This window comes from Zeus faber, assembly GCF_960531495.2.
Source record: "Zeus faber genome assembly, chromosome: 16".
Taxonomy (NCBI): Eukaryota; Metazoa; Chordata; class Actinopteri; order Zeiformes; family Zeidae; genus Zeus; species Zeus faber.
The window spans coordinates 23,985,363-24,012,841 of record NC_137202.1 but is presented as its reverse complement, the minus strand read 5'-3'; the positions used below and the strand labels follow the sequence as shown (position 1 = coordinate 24,012,841).

Sequence of the window (27,479 nt, the reverse complement as noted above, 5' to 3'; positions counted from 1 at the left end):
GCCCTTCACAAAGCCCAACCCTTCGCCCGCCAAAAAAATGAATTCGCTTTAACCGTATGAGAGGAGTTTTCACGCTGCAAATTTGGGCGTGAAGCGGGAGTCCCCCCGCAACAGTAGTAAAACGCACACGAGACATGAGACATTCATAAGACATGAATAGATGTGGATTTTAGGATTTTAACGATGTGTTTTGTACTCACGCGCATCAGACACGCTGATCTCCAAGTGGATCACTCCTTGTTCTTTGTCTAAGCCCAGTCTGGACCTGCGGCAGCAAGGCAAATAGGTCAGGAGCGGCGGGAATTGAACCTTTTTCTTTGCTTTCCGGGACAAATTTGGTCAATTCCTACATCGAACGGTGCGTTCGGTTGGGAATTCCGAGGGAACCGGAAAAAGACTCTTTTTTTTTTTTTTGGTGATTTAGATAGGGAGGCATTATGAACAACACTATTGGCAAGTTACAAACTAGTACACTGGGAAAGACTTTTAATGGTGGCAGTTAAACCCAGGGTGAGAGGAGCGAGCCACTTGTACGGCGCTATCCAGTCCAAAGATCGTTTCTTTTTCCTTTTTTTTTTTTCATCATCTTCGATACCGTGGCGGTGTGCGAACTATACGACATAAAAAGCGCCGGGTCCTGCTTCCCTCAGCACTATGTAATTGGCTCCCGGTGCCATCCTTTTTAATGGGCTTTCTGTCAAACTCTGTCTCCCACTCTACTGGCGAATGGTAGGTCTTGTTCTTAAATAGACCTCCGGTGCTCAATGGTGTTAACTGTCTCCAAGTGGCGCCTTGGCGTGTGGTGGGAATTATGCACGTCGATTCTTTGAGATAGCATCCCCACATGCGGGGTGTGATTCAAGGCACGGAAAAAAGGTTACGTGCTTCTTATCTGGCGTCAGGGGCGGCGCGAGGGATTTCTGGCCCCATGAAAAGACATCGCATTGGGCCCCACCCTAACGTTCTAATGATTGATGATGTCAGCCTTTAGAATCGTCCTAACCTTGCCCCCACGCGGCTCCCCGTCTGCCGTGGTTGTAGCTCGTCATCCCCTAAAAAGCCTGATTCACAGTCGACATCGACATCTTGATGGTGGAGGACTTTTCTAACCCGAACCCACTGACAAAATTCAGCGTCGGGCTGGTATGAATATAATGATGTCCATATATACATGAAGGCACCGCGGGTGGCAGTGAAATGTAAATAACAATTAGAATACTCCCGCCGGACGACTTGGAAACATTAAAGGAAGATCTGAGCCATAACTTTGCAGAACCACAGGGATTCTCATCTTCTTGAGCTTCTTGAGTATTTACAGCGAGTTTTACTCTGGTGCAAATTACGTTAAACAGACATTAGCGGCAGCCTTGAGAAGAGAGAGGAGGGAATTGTTTCTTACACAGACAGACAGACAGACAGACAGACAGACAGACAGACAGATAGATAGATAGATAGATAGACAGACAGACAGACAGACAGACAGACAGACAGACAGACATAGATAGATAGATAGATAGATAGATAGATAGATAGATAGATAGATAGATAGATAGATAGATAGATAGGTAGATAGATAGATAGATAGGTAGATAGATAGATAGGTAGATAGACAGACAGACAGACAGACAGACAGACAGACAGACAGATAGATAGATAGATAGATAGATAGATAGATAGATAGATAGATAGATAGATAGATAGATAGATAGATAGATAGATAGATAGACAGTATCTTTACTGCAATACAATTTACAGTGGAAGATAAAAGCAGATATGATGGAGCATACACAGATTTCAAGGATAAAACCTCAATATTTCATGTCTCTCCATTATTTATCATCCTTCCAATGGACTCTCACACATTGTGGCCGTGCGTCTCATTCCATCCCATAAAGAGCGCGGCTGTTTGGCAGAGGGTCGCTTGTAAAAGATTGACTGATCTCACCAGTAGAATCTGTTGGGGACGACGGCGTCATGCACCAACTGCCACCTTCTCCCGAATTCAACAGAGACGTAAAGCTGGAAGAAAAGAAGGAACAGCAGCCGCTGGCTGTCAAGGCGTGATGTCAGTACACCCCAGCATATTCATCAGCTGGACTCCATTTCTGTGACAATTAAAGGATGGGATATGTTTTCAACCCAGGCCTTAGACTTACCTGGGCAAAATGGCGCCGCGCGAGTGGCAGCCTGTGACAGCGGCCCCTGCTCACTAATGAGCTTCTTTCTTCCTTCTAAAGTCTTTAATTCTATTTTTTTAAGTATTGTTTAAAGCGTGTACCTTGATATGCTCTCTATTTTCTGCTGCTGGAACGATGTCAATTTCCCCGTTGTGGGACTAATAAAGGTTTATCTCATCTTATCTTATCTCTCACTAAGTGGCTGAAGTGGAGCCGGCACTCACCGGGGGCCTGTACTCAGCTGGAGCCGGCACTCACCGGGGGCCAGTACTCAGCTGGGGCCGGTACTCACCGGGAGGCCGGTACTCACCGGGGGGCCGGTACCCAGCTGGGGCCGGTGTTCACCTGGGGCCAGTACCCAGCGGGGCCGGTCCTCACTCACTTCTGGATTTTTACTCTTTGCCGTACCGTCACTTGTTCTTGAGCACCGGCACTTCTCCCAAGCTGCCGGTGCTCGTTGTTCGTTATTAACAAACTTTATGAGAACATTGTATTTAAAGTGAATAATATGTATGTTTCTGTAACTTTTTCAAAGGACTATTGTTTTTTTTCATGTCCGTTTATAGAGTCATGGAAGTTGCATCACAGGTAGAACAGAACACTTTTTACAATTTTGTTATTTTCCAAAATAAATCTGTTTCCCCATCCCCACGGCACATATTAATACAATATATAAAAAAAATATGATTTATAAGTAAATATGATCATTTATTTCAGTTTCAATTCATTTTCGCTTTCCTGCCCGTCACACAACTTATTTTCCCTCCAAAACGAGTGAACTGTTGCTGTAAGTGACATCATAAATAGCAGGTGACATCATTTCTCATCATCATCATTTGAGCCTCGAGAGGAGCTCAGTTCAAAAGCCACTGAGTTATGATGTCATTCATCATTGATGATTTGACGTTTTATAATGTTTGATGGGGTCTCTCAAGCATAACCTATCTACCCCGTCACTGTTAATAGAAGGAAAAAACAGTTTTTAAATCAATTTGTCGACAGTGGGTTACCAGTAGGAAGCGTCGCAACTTCCCGTTTCCAGTCTTGTTATTGTGGATGTAGGCAAAAGAGCAGTGCCGAGAAACTCCAAGAGTCAATAAAACCCTCAAACATCTGACAAAACGGGCGGTTCGTGGCTGTCTTTTGAGTGACGACATGGAAACACCTCCCATTTTGGAAAAGGGAGATGTAACATTCCTTTTTAAAGGCTTGGACATTTGCCCCATTGGATTGCATGGAAGCACGGCGAGCAGCCGCAGCCGAGCGCCGCCTTTCTCAACACTAAAGCATCGTTCTGTGTATTAAGAACAATTATAAATGACGGAAAGCGGCATTTTAATAAGGCCTGGGTTGAAAAATTGTGAACTTGAACGATTGTTTATACAATCACCGAACACATCCGGCAAAACTGACGGCGCTTTTACCTTCCGATGCGAAATCAAACGGAATAGATTGTTTTAACGGAGACTCGACGGAGCAGTCTGATGTCCTCTCTCAGGTGTCTGTCTTCTGTAGCGCAGCGGGCCGTCTGTCTAATTGGCGTTATGAAACCGCTCATTTTACTGCCTGTGATCTTTTATTTATTAAATTTTTGCATAATGTAATCAGGCTGCCTTCGCTGCGGAGACGGACTTTAATCCAGACACTCCAAAATGTGGCATCTCGCCGTGTTAGCTGGCCCGCCACGCACCAGTTTTATCGGGCTTGCTGGCAACATTTGGTCTCATCCGAGGGCTAAGTGGAAGGGTTTTTTTTGTTTTTTTTTACCCAGAGATATGACGGGCAATAAATTAACGGTTTTGGAGGGTGGGGGCGGGGGGTGGTGGTGGTAAAGGAGGACGATTAATTTCACTCAGGCACTAAGGGGGAAAAAACATAAAAGAAAACAGATGTCACTTAAAAAGAAAAAAAAAAAAAGAGTACAGCATGGCCCCCAGGCAAAAGTTCTTCAGACTATCTTTATTTCCAGTCCGTCGTTGGCTCTGAACCAAGCTCTCGTCTTCCCCCTGCGGTACCATTTATCTCACTTTTCAACCCCTCACTGTGGGGTGTTTTTTCCTCCAGGAGCGGGCGGCGAGAATTTGGAATTTGACGACCGTTGTGTTGAGTAGAGCGGACAGCGGGGTTCTAGCTGAGGATAATGAAACGTGTGTATGTGTGTGTGTGTGTGTGTGTGTGTGTGTCTGCACGCCCGCAGGTGTGTCTGTGGCGTTCCATTTGTGTGGATTTTTTGCGGGGGAGAGTTCATGTGCGTACAAGGGTGAGTCTGTAAGTTGTGTGTGTGTGTGTGTGCGCGCGCGTGTGTGTGTGTGTGTGTGTAGGGCTGCACCTTGTGGCTTATCTGGGTGGGGGGCGAGGGGCAGGTGATTAGCTGCCTCGGCCACGGCTACAGTGACACAATACACAGGCTCATTATATTTACATGTATTTATATATTTCTGTATTATTTATTAAGTCTAGAAATCATACTGCCACTTTGCCTTTTAACTTTTAACTTAACTCATCCTGGGCATAGAATGGATTTCAGCATATTCTAAACATTTGTGTTTAGAATAATTTGATGTTTTGAATTGGTAATTTTGATACTTGCCAATTTCTGCACGTTTGGCCATTCTTGCCTTATTGTCTCAGACTACTCAGCATTTTATGCCAAGCGTCCTTTCATTATCGCACCAATCTTTACCGCGACAAATTCCTCATCTATGAAAAAGTGCACGCCAGAATGAACAGATTCACATTCTAATTCTGACTCTGAGGAGCCTCGGACCATTTCTGCAGCAGGGCGCCCAAAAAAAAAAAGATTGATAAAACGAAAACCCCCCCACCCCCCAGAGGACCGTCACTCAGTGTGCCTTATCCGCCCGCTCCGGCCCCGCCCTGGGGCCCGGCGTCACCTTTTGCTCGTGGCTGTAGGCCAGGATCCAGTCCTCCTGCTCGGGGTGGAAGAGGAGGCTGAGGATGTGGAAGCCTAAGCTGTGCTTCCGGTAGGACGCGCCCTCGTCCAGGCTAATGAGCAGGCTGCTCTCCACCTCGGGGTCGGTCAGCAGCATGATCTGCAGATCAGACCAGACAGCGGGCACGGGGGGGTTGAGGGAGTGACGTGCTCACCCTGGCAGCTTCCGCTCCGATGTGCAATTCAGCGATTGGGAGCAGACGTACATCGTATATGGAGCAGCAGATGCAGCGAGGTGGCCTTGCTGGCGTAAACTCTGCTTTCAAAGTGTGAAAACTGAATGTTTGGGAATCTTTAGCGGCGCAATAAATGATGTCATGCCAGGTAATTGGGTCAAGTGAATATATGGAATAAACTTCAAAATTCACAATTATTTGCAGGGGACACAAAGATGTGGCAATATACGATGAACATAAATCTAAACGTTAAGAAATAACTCGCAAAAAGATCCCAAAAAATAAACGAGAAACTTATGGCAATGAACAATTAACCTAAAATATGAACGATAAATAATGAGATAAATCTGAAAAATAAATAATAATCAATGAACAGTAAAAATATTGGTCATGTACAATAAACCTAAGGATAAATAATAACAATAAATATATGAATGTAAACCAAGCAAAAATATAAACATAACCTACAAAATAGACAAGAAAATTACAATAAACAATGAAATAAACATGATAAATAATCTAAAAATAAACAATGGACAGTAAAAATGGCAATGGCCGTGTACAATAAACACAATCTTAAACAATAGACGAAAACATAAAAATGAAGGAAAAACAATAAAAAACAAAAGAAAAAATGTAATTGCTAAACACCGTTGGTGGAGTGTCCAGATGTGAGTACGTACCTTTCTCTTGTTGTTGGGACTCACGTACAGGTAGCTCAGTATCGTTTTCAGCCCCACCTTTTCATTCAGCTTCTCATACGTGGTTCCGTAGTCGGTCGACCTAAAAGGAAATGATAAAACCAAACAACGGGGAAGAGAGAACGCCGACGGGTGCCATTAAGCATCGCTGGCAAACAGAAAATTGCGAGAGAAAAATAATCTGAAAGTCATTTTCTAGATGATTGGCGGTCCTAATTTTTTCAAATTATTTTTAATTAAGAATAACAAAAAATATCCCCTGTTTGTACCGATTTTCCCATTCTCAGCGTTCCATTGGCTCTCAATTACGCCGCCCTGTTCTCTGTTAAAAGTATGAAACGTCGACTTCCTTCGATAGAGGATGTGAAGCTGGAGCGAGCCGCCATGTGGGATCAACCGTGTCGACTGTGAATGTCGGTCGGCGTTTGTTTTAGTTAAAAGTCTTTTTCGGTGAAAAACTGCCACGGGAGCTCTCGCAGCCCTCCCGTGTGAAGCCTCCAGCCTTCTTTCTCTCCCTTCCTTTCTCCAAATTTTCTACATTCCGTAAATGTCAGCAAGTTCAAGGAATCGCGATTCTGGGTTCTATAATTACAAATTGATTTAATTGTCTGCGCATTGAATGGAGGTGATCCTCCACAAATGGCGACCGGAGTCCATAGCAACCCATAGCAACCCATAGCAACTGTCAAACCCCCCGAGCCCTATAGTGAACTCTCCAAAGTGTACTGCATATAAATAACATTTTGAAAAAAAAAAATTTGTTCAATGTGACATCATCAGTTGTTTTTTTATGATTTAATTCCAGAACGGCTCATTTCAGTTCAGAGGGATTCATTTTCACCACCTGCCGCCTCCTATAAAAGGCTGAGAAGGTGCGTCGGGGAATTTGAATTATCAGCAGCGTCCTGCTCTCACCTCCACAGAGAGCTCTCCGTCACTCTGCCCGTGCTGAAGTCAAAGTATTTCGTCAGCATGAGGATCACCTACGGAGCGGATCAAACAGAATAACAGGTCAGGCTGCTCACACACCTTTTTAAATGGCAAAAAAACACATCTCTCCTTTTCTTCACTTTCGGGAGTACGAAAATACGAAAAAGAACCAAAAAAAAAGGAAAAAACGGTGCCCATTCTTGTTCCTCAGCTTATTGTTCGTTCCGGCGCAACTGAGATGGACGGACGGAGCGTGTTGCGAATAAGCTTGTATTTCCATTTATTGGCGGCGGGACAGAGGCTTTACTCCGCGCCAAATCGGCATGCTCTGTAAATGCGTAGACAATGCATCTTTGCGTCACGCCCAGCGCCGACGCCTCCTAAATTATCGCCGACGCCTCGTTTTTGAAGAGTGTCGTAAACGAGCGAAGTTGTTCGGCGACCGTGCCCGCGCCCCCCTCGCTCAATACGGACGAAAGAAAGCCGTAAATTTGGAGACGGCTTGGTCGATTGCCCCCGGACGTGTGGGCAGTGGCTCAGGAGGAAGAGCGGGTCGTCTGGCGAATCGGAAGACTGCCCGTTCGCTCCTCCTGGTAGCGTGCCGATGTGCCCTCGAGCAAGACGCTTAACCCCCTAACTGCTCCCCGGGCGTCGCCCCGTGGCAGCGCACTGATCCTGCATACGTCAGTTACGAGGATGGCAAAATAGAGAAATGCATTTCGTTGCCTCAGTACCTGCACTCTGTGCAATGACAATCAGCTGAATCTAATGTTGATAACCGCTTCCCCTGTAAGTTAAGAACTGAGATTCTCTGCCTCAGGAGGCATCGAACCCTCAATCAGGACGCATGCGTTAAGTTTACGTGTATTTAAGGTTATTTCCTTTCCATCAACTCCATACTCTGCTCTATAGGACTCATGCCTACAGAACACTGAGTCATTCCATGGAGTGTATACAACACAATAATCTGCCGACGTGTTTGCCAAGCTGAAAAAAACGATGAATTTAATTATTAACATACTGCATGAGAGAGGTCATGTAACGGGCGTGTCAAATATTACAGAATGAAATATTACCGTCACAGTTTTGTCGTTTGACGGCGTGGATCTGCTTCCTCATCCACACAGCACACGTTGATCAAATATAAACGCATTATTTTTTGATTAAAATATGGTCATTTATTTGCCTCCCTCCTTATTTTCCCTCCAAGACGAAAGTTCAGTGACGTCATAAAGAGGAAGCGCCGTCAGTCGAGGGTTCAGAGGACCTCAATCCGAAACGTGTTAAATTATGGTATGTTATTAATTATTAATAATTTGATGTTTTATCATGTTTGATAGGTTCTGTCAAGCATAACCTGTCCACCCCCGCCAGTGATAATAGATAGAGAAAACAGTTTTTTAAATTATTTAGATGTTGATGATATAGATTTAGATATTCATAAATAACATGTTAATTACTGCTAATTATTAGCTATTGAATTTTACCCTGACTTTATTCTTTGTGTCGTCATTTTTGGAGACATTTTCCACCCTGTCACAAGTAATAAAAAAAATGTGAATAAAAAAATGACATATAAATACAATATTTTGGGGGTGAAAGCAAAAAAAAAAAACACTTTAAGACGGCTCTTCTGAAATGTTGATATATTTTTTCAGTTTCCATCCCTTTCAAGTTCAAGTTCAAGTTCCACTTATGCCGAAATTCTTTGCGTGTTTATTTTGTTTGTATTCTTATTTTTTTAGTTTCTCGTGTGAGCTGAACATTGTGACACTTATTTAATTTTATTTATACAACATTTTCAATGATAACTATTCTTGGAAAACAATTGAAAACTACAATTACACAGTGAACATATTTATCAGCATCATACATTTATTATTACATACTTTATTATGCACTTAAGTATGCTGTCTGTCTGTCTCTCTCTCTCTCTCTCTCTCGTCTATCTCCCAGCCTCCTCTGTCCCTCTTCTGCCGTTCTATCTATCCCTGGTTTTCCTCTTCTCTCTCATGTGTCAACGCTGATTCCGTCTTTTCCTCTCCTCTGCTGTGCCTTCTCCACCTTCCATCGTCATGATGCTCATAAATATTTTGTTTCATAGTCATTTTCAATTACTTTCCGAGAATATTTATAATTGAAGATGCGATATAAATGAAATAAATGAAATACACACATCAGCATTTGGGTCGCAATGGTCAGCTCACAGCTCACATATCCCAACCACCTTGTGTTGATGTGATTAGTGTACAATATACAATTTACCTCAATGTTGAAAGATACTGTATATATAATTGTACTTATAATTGTACTTTTTTATTCAAAGGCTGTTTGAGGCTATGTTTTATAGAACCTGAGAAAAAAGTGATGGAAACAAACAAAAACAAAACAAAAATTCAAAAGAGCTGCCTTAAAGTGTCTTTGTGCTATACTGCTAAAATATTGTATTTGTATGTAATTTTTTTTATTCACATAACAACCTTACCCGCATGTAGTCCTACAAGTGTAAATTCCAGATGCGAAAAGCATATTTAACTGTTAACAAGAGCATAATAAAGGATGTATTAACCTTAATAAAGTACTGTTCCCACTTTAGATCCGGTAGCTGCAAAAAGCTTAGTTAGCTGCATAGATAACTGCTAATAAATGCTGCAATTCCCACTATTATAGTCTAATTAACAAATAAAAGCATAGTTAACTGTTAATAAGTGCATAGATAACTGTTAATAAGTACTATTAGTAACACATGGTTTTATTAACACAATAATCCTTCTGATAAGAATCCCATAAGGACCTTATTAACTATGAACTAACGCTTGTTGCAAGAACCTTATATATATAAGTGTTACTTAAGGCTTTTGTGCCTGAGGTGAGAAAATGTGTTTTCTGGGAAGTTTAACACGTATATTAAACCATGATATGTATACATGGTTTGTCAAAAAAAAAAAAGTAATGAATTACACATTACTTGTTACTTTTTTTTTTAAAGTAATGCCTTAAATGCCCTAAATACTCTGTGTAGAAAGTACTTTTTATTACATAATTCCTTACCTTACGTTTGCGTTTCTCTGCAACATCGCCTGAGATGCATTGTCATGTAATTACCACAAAGTTAGCATTGTGCCTCCCTGTTTCCCAGCATGCATTGTGTTCAGACTTGGAGAGTTATGTTTTTTAGCTTTATTTATAGTCCCTGTAAAGAAAAAGTAAATATATGTTGAGCGTTTGACACACCACAGAACAATATGTTATCAACCACCCAGCGAAATATGAATTTGAAAAAAAAGGATTTTCAAAATTGGTTTAAAAAAAAAAAGGCAGTTCCCTCTGCTATGAGACGCTAGGGGCTTGTCCGCTGAAGACGCTGAGCCCAATCATGTTAACCGCTTACATTGGAGTAACTTCCATGTTTAAATGTTCTGCTGAACCCTGTCCTGGGTGTCTAGTTTCTCACCTCAAAGTGCAGCTGTCTGGCTGCGGGGCCCCATGCTGGCTCCTCCGCAGGCCAGGTCGGGGTTCCACGGCCTGCTAGCATGCAGCTAATGCTAGCGTAACCGAACCCCGTGCGGTTTCAACCCGGTGTTTATATAGTGTGGGGGCATGCATGGTAGCAACCCGTTACATCACACGTCCCGATTTAGCCCCGCCCAAAAAATCCGGACCACAAAAATGGTGAGAAACAGTTTAACGGTCTAACTCCACAATTCGGGGCTGCACCGTTCAGTCTTTTCAAGTTTTCAGCAATGACTTTCTAACATGTATCAAGTGTTTAGAAACAAATCACTGAATTGACTAGAGAGGGACTTTACCTTCGTAGGCAACTGCTTTGCATCGTTGTTCCGTGCGGTCAAAATGTGTGTAATGGTTTCTGGTTATGTTGTGGGTGTTTTGGGGACTCTGACGGACGTGGCTGTTTGGCTTGACGACCCCAGCGTTCATTTTCCAGTTTGGTCGGTGAATAAAGAGAAGCAAAGCAAACTGTGTCTGACCTCGCCGAGCGCTGCTACACATACGCAGGTCGGTGTTTGTCTGTAAGGCAGTAACGTGGTACATTACTGCCTTACAGACACATGTGATACCACTCCCAACACCCCCAGTTGGTGCAGTTGTTAGTTGTTAGTGCCCGTGTATTATGTTGTTTTTCATTTTCGTACTTCTTCCTGTTTTTCTGTTGCTGTAACGCCTGAGTTTCTCCCAAGTCATTCATAAAGAGTTACCTTATCTTATTTTATCTTATTATCTTATCTTATTTTATCTCATCCTCTTATGTTATTTTATCTTATCTTAGATCATCTTATTAAATCTTATATCAACTTGTCTTATCTTAGATCATAATATCTTATTGTATCTTATCTCATATTATCAAATCTTAATATCTTATCTTATAATATATTATCTCATCTCATCTTATCAAATTGTATCTTGTTTTATCTTATCTTACCTTATCAAATCTTATCTTATCTAATTTTATCTTATCATCTTATATTATTTTATCTTATCTTATATCATCTTATCCTGTGAAATCGTATCTTATCCTATCTCCTATTATCAAATCTTATTATGTTATTTTATCTTATTTTATTTTACTCAGTAGACGATGATAGCAGTCATTTTCAGACGCCTTGACCTTGCAGGTCGGTAAATCTTGATTGGTTGCCAAGGAATCCATGGGAGTATTAAATCAGAAGCGGAATGCAAAACATCATAATTGAGACAGTAATTATATGGGTAATTTGACAAACCACAGGGCGGCTGCACCTCTACTTTTAATCATCATTTTAATGCGTTCTCACCTTCTGCGGCAGCGCACACAATCCAGCACTGCCAAATATAGACCTACTGTACGGAATGATGGGATGCTGTTTGGCTTCAACCTCTGAGACGTCTCCGCAAACCGAAAACGGCGTCACCGACAACCCCCCCCCCGATCACAGTCCGTATTTCATCATCCCCGCATCCCCAAACGCGGGCGTCGCATCCCAGTCTTATTCTGTGCAATTTATTTCACCAAACAGCGTTGTGTGATCTTCCGGGCGCGACGCGCGTGTATTGGTTTTCCCCCGCTCGTTCGGTTCGTATTTCGGGGTTCTGCTTTGATTAGCTATAGGGTTATTTTTGGGTCGGGAGGAGGGCTTCCCGGAAGTTTTGCCGAAAAACTTTCTCTCTCTCCCTCTCCCTCCCTCTCTCTCTCTCTCTCTCTCTCTCTCTCTCTCTCTCGCTCTCTCTCTCCCCCTGAAGATAAATAATGCGTGCGGCTCATTTTGAACAGCGGAAATAAAGAACACTTCCTCCTCCTCTCTCGTTGGGCCATTATCTTTATGCATTTCCTTGGGAGGGATCCAGTTTTAATGTCGGCCGCCATTTGCATCCTCGGCGGTGCCAAAAAAAAAAAAAAAAAAAAAAAAAAGGTTAAAGGTGCAGCCCAGGTGATTTGATGGATTCACTGCGCTAGTACCATCACAAAGATGTTTTCCTTTTTTTTTCCCCAGCCACGTCAATCTCGCTGATGCCGTTTCTACCGTCGGCGGGCGAAGGGCCCCGTCCCTCCGTGACCGCACGTGTCGTCCGCACAGAAACAGAATAACTCCCTATGTCAATTTGCAGCCCCGATGCAGATGAAGGGGAAAGCGGTTGAAACGACGGTGGGTTAGCGTGTAAAACACGCGCCGGGGTGTTCTATAGAGGGTTATTTGACACGTCAGAACGTCGAACAAATTGATTTCCCGAGCCCTTGGTTCCCCGACGCCCAAGCCGCTGAGATGAAGAAGAAAATGCATGAAGAAACGCACTGAAATAAATGTGGCTCTGAGGGAAGAAATGGGCTGTTTAATAGGGATTAAGAGAGGGGCTTAGGAGTGGAGCGATTACCAGCATGGAATCAAGGTGTGTGTGAGGAGGCCTTTGACAAGACGTATGGGGGGGATTTGGGGAGGGGGGTGACTCTATTAGCGAGAGGATGAGGAGCATCTGAAAGAGACAAATTAAAGGAAAGACAGAGTGCATATTACCATCTATTCCCAACCCCTCCATTGGATCCGAGCTTATCAGCTGTTGGATTTCAGCCGCCTCATCAATAAAGCTGTCATCACGTTTAGCCGGCGCAATTAAACAGATTGATGATTTCATAAAAAGGCAATTGTATCTGAAGTTACTGACCAGAATATCAAAATATGCCACAACTTCATGTATGGACGAATAAGGAAAGTGGAAGGAGCGCTCACCGCAATATTGTTTTGGGTTTCAGGTTAAAATTAAATTTTGAAAATTGTATTTGAATAGCTATTCGGAAACATAGAAACATAACATTATATATATATATATATATATATATATATATATATATATATATATATATAATAACAAATGAATATATACTTTATATTCATTTGTTATTCTTTTTTTTCATTTTAAGATAATAATAGAAATAATAAATATGGGAGTTAAATTACTTAATTAATCAGTCAATTGACTAATTAATTATTTATTTATTAAATTGAAGACATTTTTTCCTGTGCTGTCAGCAGGAAACATAGGACAAATATTTTTTATTATTATTATTATTATTACAGTCATTATTATTATTATTATTATTATTATTACTATTACTATTATTATTATTACAGTCATTATTATTATTATTATTACTACTATTATTCTTCACTGCAAGAAACTTGGGAGTTATATGTTTATTTTATACAATTTTCTCTGCTGTTCAAGGATGGGGTTTTTTATGCTTAAGTAGAATCTCCGACACTAGTTTGAATGATGTCAACAAGAATAAAATATATGCTTTAGGAGGATAAAGTATAAAATACACATAGCAAATATATTCCTACTGTGTGCCTCAAAAAATTGGTGATACAAAACCTGTAACAATCCCAGTGTGAACTCAAAGGAATACATTCAGAAAATATAAAATAGAAATAATTGCATTGCGGTACATCTCGGGCCTTCAAAGCCATGAGCCATGAACCTTCACCCGCCAGCAACAAAAAAAATCCATCCCACATGAAACAGTATGGCTAATCCCCCTGACAAAAGCCAGAGCACCAGCGAGCACCGTCCATTCCTATTGGCTTGTTTATTGACACTGCGATCGGGGCCTCGGCAGAGAACAAAAGAAAAACACCTCCTTTATGAGAGCACGGGGTGGAAAAATAGCACCTGCTATAGGTGCAATCTCCACCTGCGTTTGTCTGCCACATCAATTCCCATCACCTGATCCGCAAAAGGCAACGCTTCCTCGCCGAGCAGCTGTTGAGCCTCGGCGAGAGCGTTTGAAGTTGCCGCTGCCGGTGCTGTCGCGGGTGACAGGTCGACCCCCTCATGAATTATGGAGCGGCGCTTGTCGCATCGCGTCGAGCGCGGGTGGGGCGGGGCCGCGGGAGGGTGGGGCGGTGAATGCGCTGCGCTCCGGTACGCGACGGCGCCAGAGCGACGACAGCTCTAAATGCGCGACAATCGGAGTCGGAGAAAAGCGCTGCTCGGGACGGGCCGCCGCCCCTTTGGACAAATGTCGGCGACGGGGCCAACCCCGTCGGAACTCGGTTGGAGGAGTCCTCCCCAACCCCTGGGCTCTGAGTGGCTCTAATCGGCGGAGAGAGAGGCGAGATTAGACGTCTAGCAGAGCGTGCGTTCCTTTTCTTTTCTTTTAGGACCCCGCCCAACTGCCCCAGCCACCCACCTACCCAGCCACCCACCCAGCCTCCTGAGCGAAGCGATTACGTCTCCATCCCAGATATAATGCATTTATATATATTTATTATTTTTTAAGATAATTAAAATATCGCCCTCGCTGGCGACAGGGCTAGCCTCTGACCAGCCTCTGACCAGGTTTTCCACCCTGATATTGGCTTCAACATATCCGGCTGCGAGGGAGGCACTATCAAGGTCAAACTATCGGAGTTTGACTTTGACATCGTTCCGAAGGCTTCACGGGCGGCGACGCCCAACGCGAGCAAGAGGAGCGCGTTTCCTCCAAAGGTTTGGGAAACAAAGCAATTACCCTGCGGGTGCGAGTTACTATAATTCAGCTGGAGGGGAGGTTAACAGGATGTCAGGTTGTGCCAAAGACAGAGCGCGGGCGGGGGCACGGGAGGTTGATTTGTATGTGTCCTTCGCCCGTTGTTTTCAGGCGTTTTCGTGCGGAAGGTGAGGAACAACGAGATAAGTTTCTCCCATTGCCGAGGAGCTTCACTTTCAAAATAAGAATAGGACACCTTTTCGCGAGAGTCGCTCGCCGCGGGCACGCCGCCGCGCGCAACAACGGGAAAACGTGAATAAACACCAATTAGTTTGAAGGCGGCTGACATGTGGCGAGGGATATTTCGATCCGCGTCGTCTCCGAGCCGAGGCTTTGTTTGACGTCTCGGCGCTGGAGGCCGTGAAGAGGGAGGAGGAAGGAGGAGATGCAAAGACAAACGCCGCGTGCGCGCGCGCGCACTTCACACGCACACCCACACACACACGCACTCACACACACGTGCACAGACGCGCACGCGCGCACACACACACATAGAGTAGTAGTTTCTAAGAGATGGACATTTTGTGCCATTTGCGCCACCTGGAGATCACATCTAAAAGAACAAAGAAATAACCAAACAAATGACTAAGTAAATAGTCGTCACATAACTAAACTCAAATCATTCGCATTGTTTTAAAATGTGTGACTGATAACTGAGTTAACTTTCTCCGAGGTGTTTCTACCGGTGAGCTATTGTTTCCCTCTGAGGTCAAGAATGGTGTCACACTGGCAAGTGTTGTTTTCTGTGTTTGTGATTCTTTATTATTTAGTTCGTTGTTTGGTTTGTGAAAACCAATTGGGGGAAAAACCGGTGCGTGTGTGTTAGTATGTGTGCGTACAAGAGGGTGTAGTGCGGCGTGTAATGGCAGTGAGGAAAGGGTCAGAGCAGGGTCAGAGTAAAGAAAGGGATTGGGGTTCTTATATACATTCAAAACAATCCAGCTTTGGACTTCAAATTAGTACACACAGCTCAGAAAAAAACCGCCACCCCCACTGCGTCACACGCCAAACGCCGCTCTCCGATCACCCCGCGTCCTCCGTGGCACAAGACCGGTGCGTAAACGCCGCGACGGCCAAGGCAACCGCGTCCAGACCGGCGGCTACTTACGCTGCTGTTCTGTCCAGACCAGTGCACCATGGCCTGGTTGTGGGCAGAGTCCCCGGTGAGCGGGAAGGTGGACCCAACCAGCTGGAACTCGCCGTGTTCCGGGAGAGACGGGTCCTCGGTGCTCCACTGGAACTCGGTCCACGCGTCTCCGCCGCTCTGCGCCGCCGCCGGAGCGCCGCGCCGCCGTCTGCGCCGCCGGCTCCCCGTGCTCGCCCCGTCGCCCCCCTCCCCCGCCTGCGTGGCGAGAAGGCGAGGAAGTTTCTCCTGACCATCCCACGACGCGTCCTCTCCGGGACAAACGCATCGCTTTCCACTCGCGGATTCAAATGAACTTTCTCCGCCGGCGCGTAATGATGATAATAACAAAACTCCCGCAGCGTCCGCGCGGATCTGCTCCGCGCTCTGCCCACGGGATTCGGGATCCGTTCGCAGCTCGTCAGATCCAACAACAAACTCGTCGCTCGGGGTCTCGTCGTAATCGAGCGGGTCCGCGGCCGACACTTCCCCCACGAACTGCGGTTGGCACGGCGCGACGCAGCGCGCCTCCGCTCCCGTTGCGCACACGGACGTGGACGCAAGGAGACCCGCGATGGAGATCCACTTCGCGAAGAGGCTGGGACCTAGGCTCGGCTCCATCCTGCCTGCTGCTCCGCGTTCATATGAGGTGTAGCGCACATGTCATTTCACTGGCGAGGGTCCTCCACGTCAGCTCCGCGCTGCGTCCGACGGTGGGAATGCTGTGGAAGAGGAAGGTGCCGCGCTCAAGTGTTCCCAAGTACTGATGCAGCCACGACGCATCAGAGGAGGGGCTGCAGGCTGCTCCGCACGGATGGAGGAAGGAAAGGTGCATGCACTCATCACCACATCCTCAATTATGCAGCCCTGTAAATAATGATTGGAATGGCACCTCGTTCGTTCTGTTAATTTGCTTACATTCTGGCGCAATAATAATTATGCAGCATCGTGATGATCATTCCAGGTGGCCACCAGGGTCCTTGGTTTTCAGATATTAATGTTTGGTAATTAAGAAGTTACTGTACAAAACCTCCATCTTTAAATGGCATAATTACTAACGTAGAATTATATTTGGATGTATTATAATAATAATAATGATAATAATAGTAATAATAATAATAATATCAACAATAATATTAGTACATTATAATAACTGTTTATTTAAGCTTTTTAACAGTGCATTACATACAATGCACAACATGGTAAAAATAAGACTATAAAAGAAAACGATGCAAAAAAATGCTTAATCTTGAAATCTGTGCCCCATGCTGGGGAAGAAATCCAGATGTTTAAAATGTCAGCTAGGGATTCAAATAAATAAATAATTCGATAAATCTCTGAATTGTCCCTGGGGCCCCCATAAGTAGATTATCACAATTCCCATTCACAATGTTATTCCACATGCACCGAATATGGCAGAACTCAGTGACCTTTTGTTGCACAATTTATTGTGTGACATATGGTTTACTGAAGGAACTTCGGCAGTAATGGTTAATCGCAAATATAAAAATCAGACATTTTTAAACCTCTTCTGACCTATTTGACATAGGCGACGCCCGCGTCTGACCTTCAGCACCTCCAAATTGTTCACCGAATACTGAGAAGAAGGAAACAACAACAAAAGCATAATTTCAACTAAAAACCGGTGCACAATGCAATTTACAGATCAGAGGATTCGGAATGGAATTGGCTGCGCTTTGGGCTGTAATCCAGCGACTTAATGTTAAACCATTAGCAGACGTAGAGCCCCGGCCAAACTCTCTGATTAGATTCTATTTCTGGGTAACATGTAGTCGATAGGAGGGGAGGGTGTTGTTGACCGGTGACTGATACCGAGGAGACTCCCCGTATCGAGCTCCCCATCACTCCGAGCCGGGACGTGCCCCTGCTCTTACTCCTGCTCCTGCTTTCACGGGAGGCCATTAGCCATGCAGCGTGCACGAGCTGTCTCAATCTGTTTCAGTTTGCCCCGCACTAGACAAGAGGAAACCAGTCTATAATGCAGACTGATGGCTGATTGAGAATTTCAATCATGGCGGACGGTGGCTAAAAAGCTTCGCTCCGAAGTGTAATGCAGTGCTCCGGCCGGATAAATGCGCCGGGACGTCATAAAGAATTCCTGTCAGCCGGCGTTTGACGGGCAGACATGGAACGCGAGTGAACTCTGCTTCCACCCCCAACGCCGCTTGGAGGTAGATTTATACTTCACCGGATTGAAGTAGACTTCCTGCTCCGCTCGAAAAAGCCAGGCAGGTGTGTGCGTGTGTGACAGTGCTAGTCTTCAGAAATCAATAGAAATCAATATTTATATAAGGGGGTGGGCGGGGGGCAGACTCTTTGTTTTCAGGGCTTAAGATCTTAAAAGAAAAAAAGATTTAGCCTCGTTGGTGGAACAATATGATCTAAAATAATCTAAAATAACAGTATGGATTTAGGTGTGAATCGTTCTAATAGTGTTACAATAACTGTGGATCATTTTATGTCATACTATATTATTATTCTAAATTATTACCATATCATCATGTATTATATTATACTATACTTAATGATACTATATAATGTTATACTTTGGTCATTATAATACCACTCGGCATTATAAATCATTACTTGACTATACACTTCTATAACTATTGCTATCACTGTACTATCACTTTCTGGGATGCTGGTGCGCTGCCACTGCAGCCGCTACTCCGCTGCTACTTACTGCACTTATACCGTTTTAACACCAAAATTAGCAGGTTTACCCGGGTTTTAAACATGGATAAACCCGCTTATTGTAGGCGACTGACGCCCTTCCCGTTGCCGGGAGAAATTTTTTTGTCTGGTGCCTCACCTTTCGACCTCACAAACAGGTCGGAAAAGGGGCGTGTCGTGATGCCACTGTGATTGGGGGAATAAAACAGGAGAGGAGACGGCAACTTAAACAGACAATGACGTAAAACTGTAAAAACCCGGGTCTTCTGCGAGGTCACTTGACCCGGGACTGAAACCCGGGTTTTACCTTTCCCGCCGATGACAAATGCCGGATGTTAGTGGGTGTTCCCTGCTCCGATCGGCTCTGACGTGAACAGGACACCCGGGTCGACGAGCTAATTCTGGCCCCTTTACCGGTGCGATGCGACGCGTGTTGACGTTACAGACCATGGCGCATAAATAGACAGGAATAGCTGTGTATCATTCCATCATTTCATATCCCATTTAATATCCCAAATCAAAATGAGAAGTTAATGACTTGTTTTGAGCGTGGGGATCGATCCGTGGCAGAACCCCGAGCCACTCCAGCACCGCCCCAAGCCCGCCTCCAAATGGGAGGGGCATCTCTGCGCCTGGAGAGCGGCCGCCGAAGAGGCAGCCGGGACACCCCCCGCTGCTTCTACCGTAGTGCTGGGTCGTTCATGAACGATCCGATTCTTTTGAACGGCTCGAAATACTTTTTTCTCCCCCTAAGTTTTAGGGTTTCATCTTGTTGTCTGTTTAAGTTGCTGCCTCCTCTACTGCTCTTATGTCCCATCGCACTGGAACCGTGCCGCGCCCCTCTTCACATGCGTTCGTGACGAACCAGGAAAAAAACTTAATTTCTCCTGGCAGTGGGAAAGGGGTCAATCGGCAATTTCTAGCTGGTTTACCCACGTTTTTTACCTGGGTACCTGGGCTAAGTTTGATTTAAAAATGGTATTAGTCACTACTACTCGTTACCATAGTGCTACTATGCCATGTTAAATCTAACAATGAGTACATACTATATGTTACTTTGATCTTACATTTGATTTTCTATCTCCATTTTACTTCATATCCCCTTCTTGACTTGCACTTTTTTTTTGCTGCTGTGACACATGAATTTCCCCACAAGGATTAATAAAGTCCCCAAAATCGTATCGTATCTCATCTCATCTCATCTCATCTCATCTTATCTTATCTTATTGGATCTTATCTTACCCTATCACATCTCATCTCATCTTATCTTATCTTATCTTATTTGATCTTATCTTACCTTATCACATCTCATCTTATCTTATCTCATCTCATCTTATCTTATCTTATTTTATTTTATCTTATCTTACCTTATCACATCTCATCTCATCTTATCTTATCTTATCTTATCTTATCTCATCTCATCTTATCTTATCTCATCTTATATGGCAACATGACTGGCAGATTTCATCTTACGTATTTGGATGCGTGTCGCATCTGCCCCTCCGACGCGCCAGCTGAAAGGCATCACTACGTCCCTCGGCCAGAGGACACTGCTGCTTCACAGGCCGTCACGCCAGCCGAGGAGGGAGCGGTGGCGCGATCCCAGGCCGGCCCCTCGGCCCCCCTCGGCCCCCCTCGGCCCCAGGATCCTACCTCCCCTGGCATCGATTTCAATGTGGGGGTCCACCTGCGATGAAACGGACTCAGCCGTTCGGAAGAGGAGCGGTCGGGGGGGCTGCACCGTGTCGCCTCCTTCCGTCTGGAAAGCAAACCCTTTCCAGCTTCGATTCCACAGTCCTCCCTCTTGAGGCACTGCAAAAACATTTCTCCTTCTGTTGCCCAAGAAAAAAAACAACAAAAAAAACCACAAATGAAAAAATAAATAAATAAAGGGGGTTTAGTCAGTCGTCAGTATGGAGGAGGATGAAGGCAGCCAGGATATTAGTTATGCATGGTGAGCCGCGTTTGCCCTTCTGTTCAACCAGAGCAGCGAACATCTGCCTCCGTCACAGCTCAGGGTTAAGTATTATCGGAGTCGGGGCGAGAACATCTCTCATTTCGGTCCTGTTATTATTGCGATGTTTACCCCTTGACAATACGCGGAACGAGTACAGAACGGACGTGAAGGGGGGGCTCCGTCTACCGGCTCTCTCTATTGAAAGGTAGAAAAAAAAAAAGCCCACCCATGATGCCCCCCCCCCCCCCGCGCGCGGGCTCCGTCCCCCCTCATTTCACCAATCCCTTTGTCTGTTTTTTTTTTTTTTTTTGGAGCAGGGTGTGCGTGATGCAATCTTTTTTGAAAGCTTTTGTTGTCTGACACGCGGGCAAAATGAGTGAGACGCCAGGAGCGCTATCCACAGAGAGGTGCAAACGCAAAGGTGACGAACAGATCTGCTAAAAAAAAAAAAATAACATCCCTCTCCTACAGAGACCTGTGGGGTTTGTGAGGTGATTAAAAAAAAAACGTTTACACGCATTAAAAGCATGGGCTCTGAAAACAAGCTCCACCGGCGTGTTATTTTACGTCCTTTTTTTTTTTTTTTCCTCCGGGCGGTTCTGCTATTAATGGCCGATCGAAAGTAGAGGCTCAAAAGTGCAATTCATTCAGCGCCCATCAAAAATGGATCAAAGAGCTTCCGCCCGTTTCCCCCATTTCACCATTTCTATATCTCTCCTCTCCGCCCTTAAAAGTTAGAAGCCCCCCCAAAACATATTCCGCACGGCCGCCGCGGAGCTTTTCGGCCTGCGGGGGGAGGTTGAGTTGCATTCGGCGGGGTCGCAAAGGGTCGTCTGGCTGCGAAACCTGTTACAGGAAACCCCGCCGAACGCATCAAACACAACATGTCCTTACAGATTCAGAAATAAATCAATTGTCCTCCCTTGCAGCGCCGCCCTGTCAGATACGATGCATCCATCAGACGGGGGCACGGGCAGAGTGTCAGAGGATTCTACGAGCAATCACAACTGGAGAGCGGGGATCTTTAGAACAGCTAAGATATGGCTCAGCGATGGTCAATATGTTTCCCCGAAAAGGAGAGAGTATTGAAAAAGCGGCTCCGAGCGCCGGGACGACTGGATCGAAGTGTCGTTTTTTTGTTTTTGGTATTCTGCATTAAAAACTATATATATATATATATATATATATATATATATATATATATATATATATATGTATCTTGGTTCGTTCAACTTCAAAAAACGTAATGTTATGGGCCGACGCCCGTTATCGGCTTCCGGCGCTTGTAAGAATCACAACAGGAAAGCAGAGAATTAAAGTGGTTATCAGATTGGCCGGGTTATCAGATTCCACGCAACTGCCTTTCACTCCTGGACCATGCCCCTTCAGTGGATTCTTGCCGGGACAAGGTGGACCATGCCACCCACTATGGGAACAGCATAACGAGAAGCAGATACATAATGCAAAATACATTGAATGGGTGTTACTGATACAGTGCCAGACAAATAAGGTATATAATGTTGCATGTTGGTATATAATGTTGTTTTTTTTCCCCACAAAATAATGTTAAGGATTACCACTTTAAAACGTAATGAGCATTCAGTGTCAGTGGGGCGCAAAAGGAAGCTATGGGAAGCCCCGTGAGCTACAGTGTCCCCGTGGAACGCACCGCCTAATAATGTCAAGTTCAGCGGTAACATATCTATGCGAGCAGAGACTTACGGTGTCAACAACAAATGCAAGCTACGGCAAGCCTGAGTTTCTAACGCTACGTCACCGCGGTCAGACGTCCGCCTGGGTTTTGACTTTTTTTTTTTTAAAGCCCTGGACTCCCTCTAAATCTTTGAAATGCTGCACCTCCTGTTTTCGCCAAGGACGAATGTTTTTAAGCTTCGCAGCAGAGAGGTCTTGCCTGCCAGTCACTGAACGTCCGTCCTTGTGCAAATTAAACTGAAACCAGTTTATGGAGGCACAGCGGCGGGGGCAGTTCAGCGGGCGGTGACTGAGCTTGAAATCTCTGCAGCCTTGGAGGTAACAGCTGGACGGACTGGCGTCCATCAGCGACGTTTGCGAACCCCCACCTCGCCGTTACGTCATGGTCGATTTACCTGAGGGGCGAATAAGATATTACTGACCGCTCCTTTAACGTCCTGTTCACACCTGGCATTAACATGCGTCTTGGGTGATGCGGTCACAAGTGGCCAGCTCTGAGTACTGTCTGTTCGCGCCCGGCATGAGAAAGCGTCTCCACATGCATCTCCAGCAACGGCTTGCGATCGGATCTCACCTCCTTGCCCATTTTGCAAATAAAATCGTGCGTCATTTGCAAATGAGAAGATGTTGCCGTGCGGGCAAAATCAAAGCAATACAGACTGAGATGTCGGTCCCGTGTATTTGCATGGAAAAAATTTAAAACGTATGGACAGCGGTGCGCCGTACACGCCCCCTCTGGTTTTCCTGTGTTTTGGTTTTTTTCCAGAGCTATATGTTTGGGTTAGTTTCTGCTTGTATGAAACAACATTTTTAAACACAACTGAGTTAAGGCTCTGTCCCACTGCATCCGGTCACAGTTCGAAAGAACACGTGTGTCCCGCGCCGCGTCGTGCACGTCTCCCCGTTGCCCTCCGTTGCCGTGGGACTTCATTTAGTGAACGGGGGGGACTTTCTCAATTTTCCAACCAGACTTATGATACGATGCCGTTTGTTTTGCAAATTAGTACGTTCTTCCGCTCGCGCAGAGGACGTCAGTCGAGCGGAGCCCGTCCGTGTGGCCCAGGACACATTCTTGTTTTCCCTGCGAAAAGAATGCGGCCTTTCGAAACCCCCCACAAACCGGAAACCCTCAAGTGCACCGCACGTTCGGCACTCTGCTGGCGGGGGGTTGAGTGGGGGGACTGAGAGAGCGTCCCAGTTATGCACGTGATGATTTTGTTTTGTTCAATAAGGTGACGGAGAGGAAGGGGGCACGACGACGGCATGGCGGAGTCGCCTATAGGAAGTGCTGCCCCTGCAACCACACACACACACACACACACACACACACACACACACACACAACCACCCGAAAGCACACAACTGACGGCGAGCGAGTGGGCACTTCGGTGACGATCCGGTGGGATCTTCGTGCTCGGAATGTAGCTGCCTCGTGCCCTGTCAGGACTCGGGCTTGAAACCGGAACAGCGCCGGACAAACCGGGACGTCTGGTCACCGCACACACGCGGCCCGGACCAGCTCCGAATGTGGTCCGAGCCATCGGATCTCAATGCGTCCGCAAAGCGGTCCGGGTGCGTTTTCACCTGGCATTAGAGCTGTCCACTGGTGATCAGATCGCCAAAGACGCATGTTAATGCCGGGTGTGCACGGGGTCTAGGCCTCTCGGAGCGCAAAACCGGGGACGGCAGTATTCTCAACGCCTACCCTCGGGACCCGCTCACATCTCAGAACCCCAATCCCGGCTTTCTCAGCCGAGACTTTGCCGTGGGTTTGAAGATGTCACTCAGACGGCTGAGACTTCTGTCAGCGTGACAGTGCACTCTCCAGCACTGGCATAACTCTAACCGCAGGTATACCCTACACTTTCTTTGACAGCTTAAAACTTTGCCGACATTGTCACGCTTTTCTGAATTTTAAAATCGCTGCAACCTTTTGGGTGGGGAGGGGTGAAAGTGCGGCAGTAGCATTTTCTCCGGCACGGCGTTGAGGCGAGTGGGGCCCCTCGACCGTGATGCCCGGCTTTCAACACATCCGCCGGCGCTAAGCACACAACCGTCTCGGATGCGCGGCGCTCTGGCTTAGTGCGCGGCATATGTTTGCGGCTGCTGCCGCCGGGGGCCGCAGCGACTGGCGCGGTTGTGGTCCGGAAGGGGGAGGGAAGCGTCTTGCGGCAATGTATTCAGCCCCGCTTCAAAAGAAAGCCTTGTTGGCAACTCAGAGAAGGAGGAGAGCAGCGGCGGAGAAGAAGAGGGCGCGGGTTACATGAAAACCTCAGCATTCACTTCCACAGTGACCGACTCCAGGTGCGGCTCGGGCAGAGCGGGGAGCGCTTTGACAGCCTGTCGGCGGGGAGCTGGACCAAGGCTCGCGAGGGTGGCGGCAACTCTCCGGCAGAACGTCGGGGGATTTGTCTGAGGCGGGTGATTATGTGAAAATAAAATAATAAAATGACTTGGACTCTAATTATTTTCCTTTACTTTCTGCGGGCGATCCCAAACTTCTCTTTTCATGTTGTCAGCCGACTAATCCCCACACTCATTTTGTCACATGTAATGAACAGTTTTCAGAACTACAGTATATTTCATCATTATAGTGAAGTTATGTACTTAGAACACATTCCCTCTGATGTAGAAGGTGAGACATTGCATTAATATGATAGTTTTGTGATCGTATTTTGACTGAAAGTATTAAAGGAGAAGAGGGGAGAAGGGAGAGGGAGGGAGGGAGAAGTACTTAGAGCTATTGCTTCAGTTAAAGTACGAATATGCACATACAAAATGACTCCAGGGAAACTGAAAGTACCATTTAGATGATTCTATTTAAATAAAATACTTAAGTAAAAGTACTTTTATTTGTTTAGTCATTTAGTTTATAATAAGGCATTAAAAGTACTACTGTTCCTTTTTTTCTGCAGATGAGTGCCCACCATATCCTGATTGATCTTGTTTTTGATAGATATAAACATAAATCCTGATTAAAGTAATGTACATCGATATAAATACAATATAATTCCAGATTTAAAACACCCTACATTTAGTACAGTCAAAAGTGCCGATGTGTCCTTTGAAAAGAGGTGGTGTAAAAGTCTGTACTTCATTACTTTCCAACACTATTATTATACCATTTATTTCAGATACCCGGCAACTGGTGAGTCCTACACCACCATTACCACCATTTCCTCCAGGTACCGTGTCGGTTTCTCCACAGTGACCGACACTGCGCCAATAGTCCACAAGGTAATTTGGGTCAGCCTGGTGGACGAAACACTGCACCATCTCCCTCCAGGTTGGGGGGCGATCGTCCAGGCTGTCAAGGAGAGCTGGAGCCTCCCAAACTGTGTGGGAGCACTTGATGGGGAACATGTGGCGATCCAGGCACCAGCAAACTCAGGTAAGGGAACATGTTGGGTTGTACTTCTTGCGTACACTTGTCAACGCCAGATATCTTGTCGGGGTGGTGAATGTGGGACCTTTCGGGCGGAGCAGCGATGGGGGCGGGGGCACTTCCTGTGTCTTCTTTCGGATGAGCCCCGCGGGAGGACAAACTGGATCTCCCAGAAGATGCTCCTCTTCCAGGCGTTGACCACCTGGGGCCCTGGCCTCACGTCTTCGTGGCAGATTGGGCTTTTCCTCTCAGGTCAATCTTGTAACTGATGGTCTGAGGTCTCAATCACAAATAGTTCTCATCATCCCTCAGAGCCTTGTGGGTCCTCTGACCTACCATCTGGGGACAAATTTTTTAATGGAATAACTTTTGTAGTTGTTTAGTTTTCACAATTTCTATAGTGCTAGTGTCCAAATGTTTTTATTGCTCACCGAGCTAGGCTGGGGAGAAACACCTCCTCATCTGTTGACGAGACCGAGCACCTTCAGCACCTCGTCCTATAAAACCTCCAGTCTTTCCCTGCCTTCTCTTCCGTCCCCGGAGAATGTGGAAGCCCGGCGAGAACAGGACACATCACGGAGCACGACCGGTATAGACATGGCCCCAGAGAATGTCTCAGCGAGAGGAAGGGAATTCGATTCCTCAGGAGCCAGGGACTCAGGGTGCAGACAGGGGCCTTGAAAAATGTGTCGTCTGACTCCAGGAAGGACATGCTGAAGATGAAGGTGTCTGTGGCCAGCGGCTGAGCCTTGGGGGGATAGGGTGGGCTGGGGACCGTAGGGCTCGTCACCCAGGGGGTGTTGCTTCGAGGCGGTGGGATATTGTCATCGACCTCCGCGCACCGAGCCGGCGCGCGGATGCTGCGCGGCGCAAACCGATGCAAACCAACGGAGTTTAGGGCGCGGCAGTTTCCTTGCTCGTCAGTACTCGAAATTAAGACCGAAGTTTGGCGGCAGGTGACCGCCGCGGAAGAGGCAGGCAGCGTACTTCCCCCACGCTTTTATTTAATAAAACAAATAAAACTTCAGCCCCGGTGTCCCTCCTCTGCTAGTGTACTCCCATCTCCACAAAACACAGAGTCAACTCGATAAAACAACACAGAGGCGTCGTATCGTTAATTTATTCAGGCGCTGGCGTTTTTATTGATTCCTTTGATTGCGGTTCCATCGCACGGCCGCTTTTATCAAATCAGTCACTTGAGAGCGGGGGGTGAAGCGCCCCATGCTGATGCTGCCCTAGGCCCCGCCCCCCTGGCTGTGCTGTGGGTCGGTGGGCGGGGCCTGTCGTTTGACACGTGGCACTTAAACGCACTCAATGGAGCGCTCGATGGAAGTGTCCGCAAAAACCGATAAAACTGGTCACAGAGTGAATTGCAGCCAAATGAATTGATCAACGTGTCAGGCAACAAATAAATGTCAAAGTGATTTAAAACCCAGTATCTGAGTTGTTTTTTTATTTTCTATTTTTTTGTTTCAGGTGACCGTGTGTTTGTTAAATCAACATGGTTATCTTTAATCTGTAAATACGTGTCCAATTATTTCAATTAATTGTTGCTTCATCAAATCGTTTATTAAATTTGATGGTGGCGCCATCGATGACATGTTTAATTTAATTTGCCATTTTATTTGATTGAAATTCTATCTCATT

At 45.7% G+C, this 27,479-nt stretch overlaps 1 protein-coding gene across 1 annotated transcript in view; it reads right to left on the bottom strand.

The window, feature by feature from the left end:
• Window positions 1-16,704, bottom strand: part of LOC307242112 (VPS10 domain-containing receptor SorCS1-like) — a gene marked incomplete at both ends in the record, with an annotated part of 37,794 nt that extends 21,090 nt beyond the window's left edge. The window contains 6 exons of the mRNA XM_080016446.1: window positions 201-265; window positions 1,946-2,019; window positions 5,072-5,230; window positions 5,990-6,089; window positions 6,923-6,990; window positions 16,069-16,704. Coding sequence (XP_079872572.1) covers window positions 201-265; window positions 1,946-2,019; window positions 5,072-5,230; window positions 5,990-6,089; window positions 6,923-6,990; window positions 16,069-16,704 — 1,102 coding nt within the window. The remainder of the gene's footprint in view (window positions 1-200; window positions 266-1,945; window positions 2,020-5,071; window positions 5,231-5,989; window positions 6,090-6,922; window positions 6,991-16,068) is intronic.
• Window positions 16,705-27,479: the final 10,775 nt, after the last annotated feature.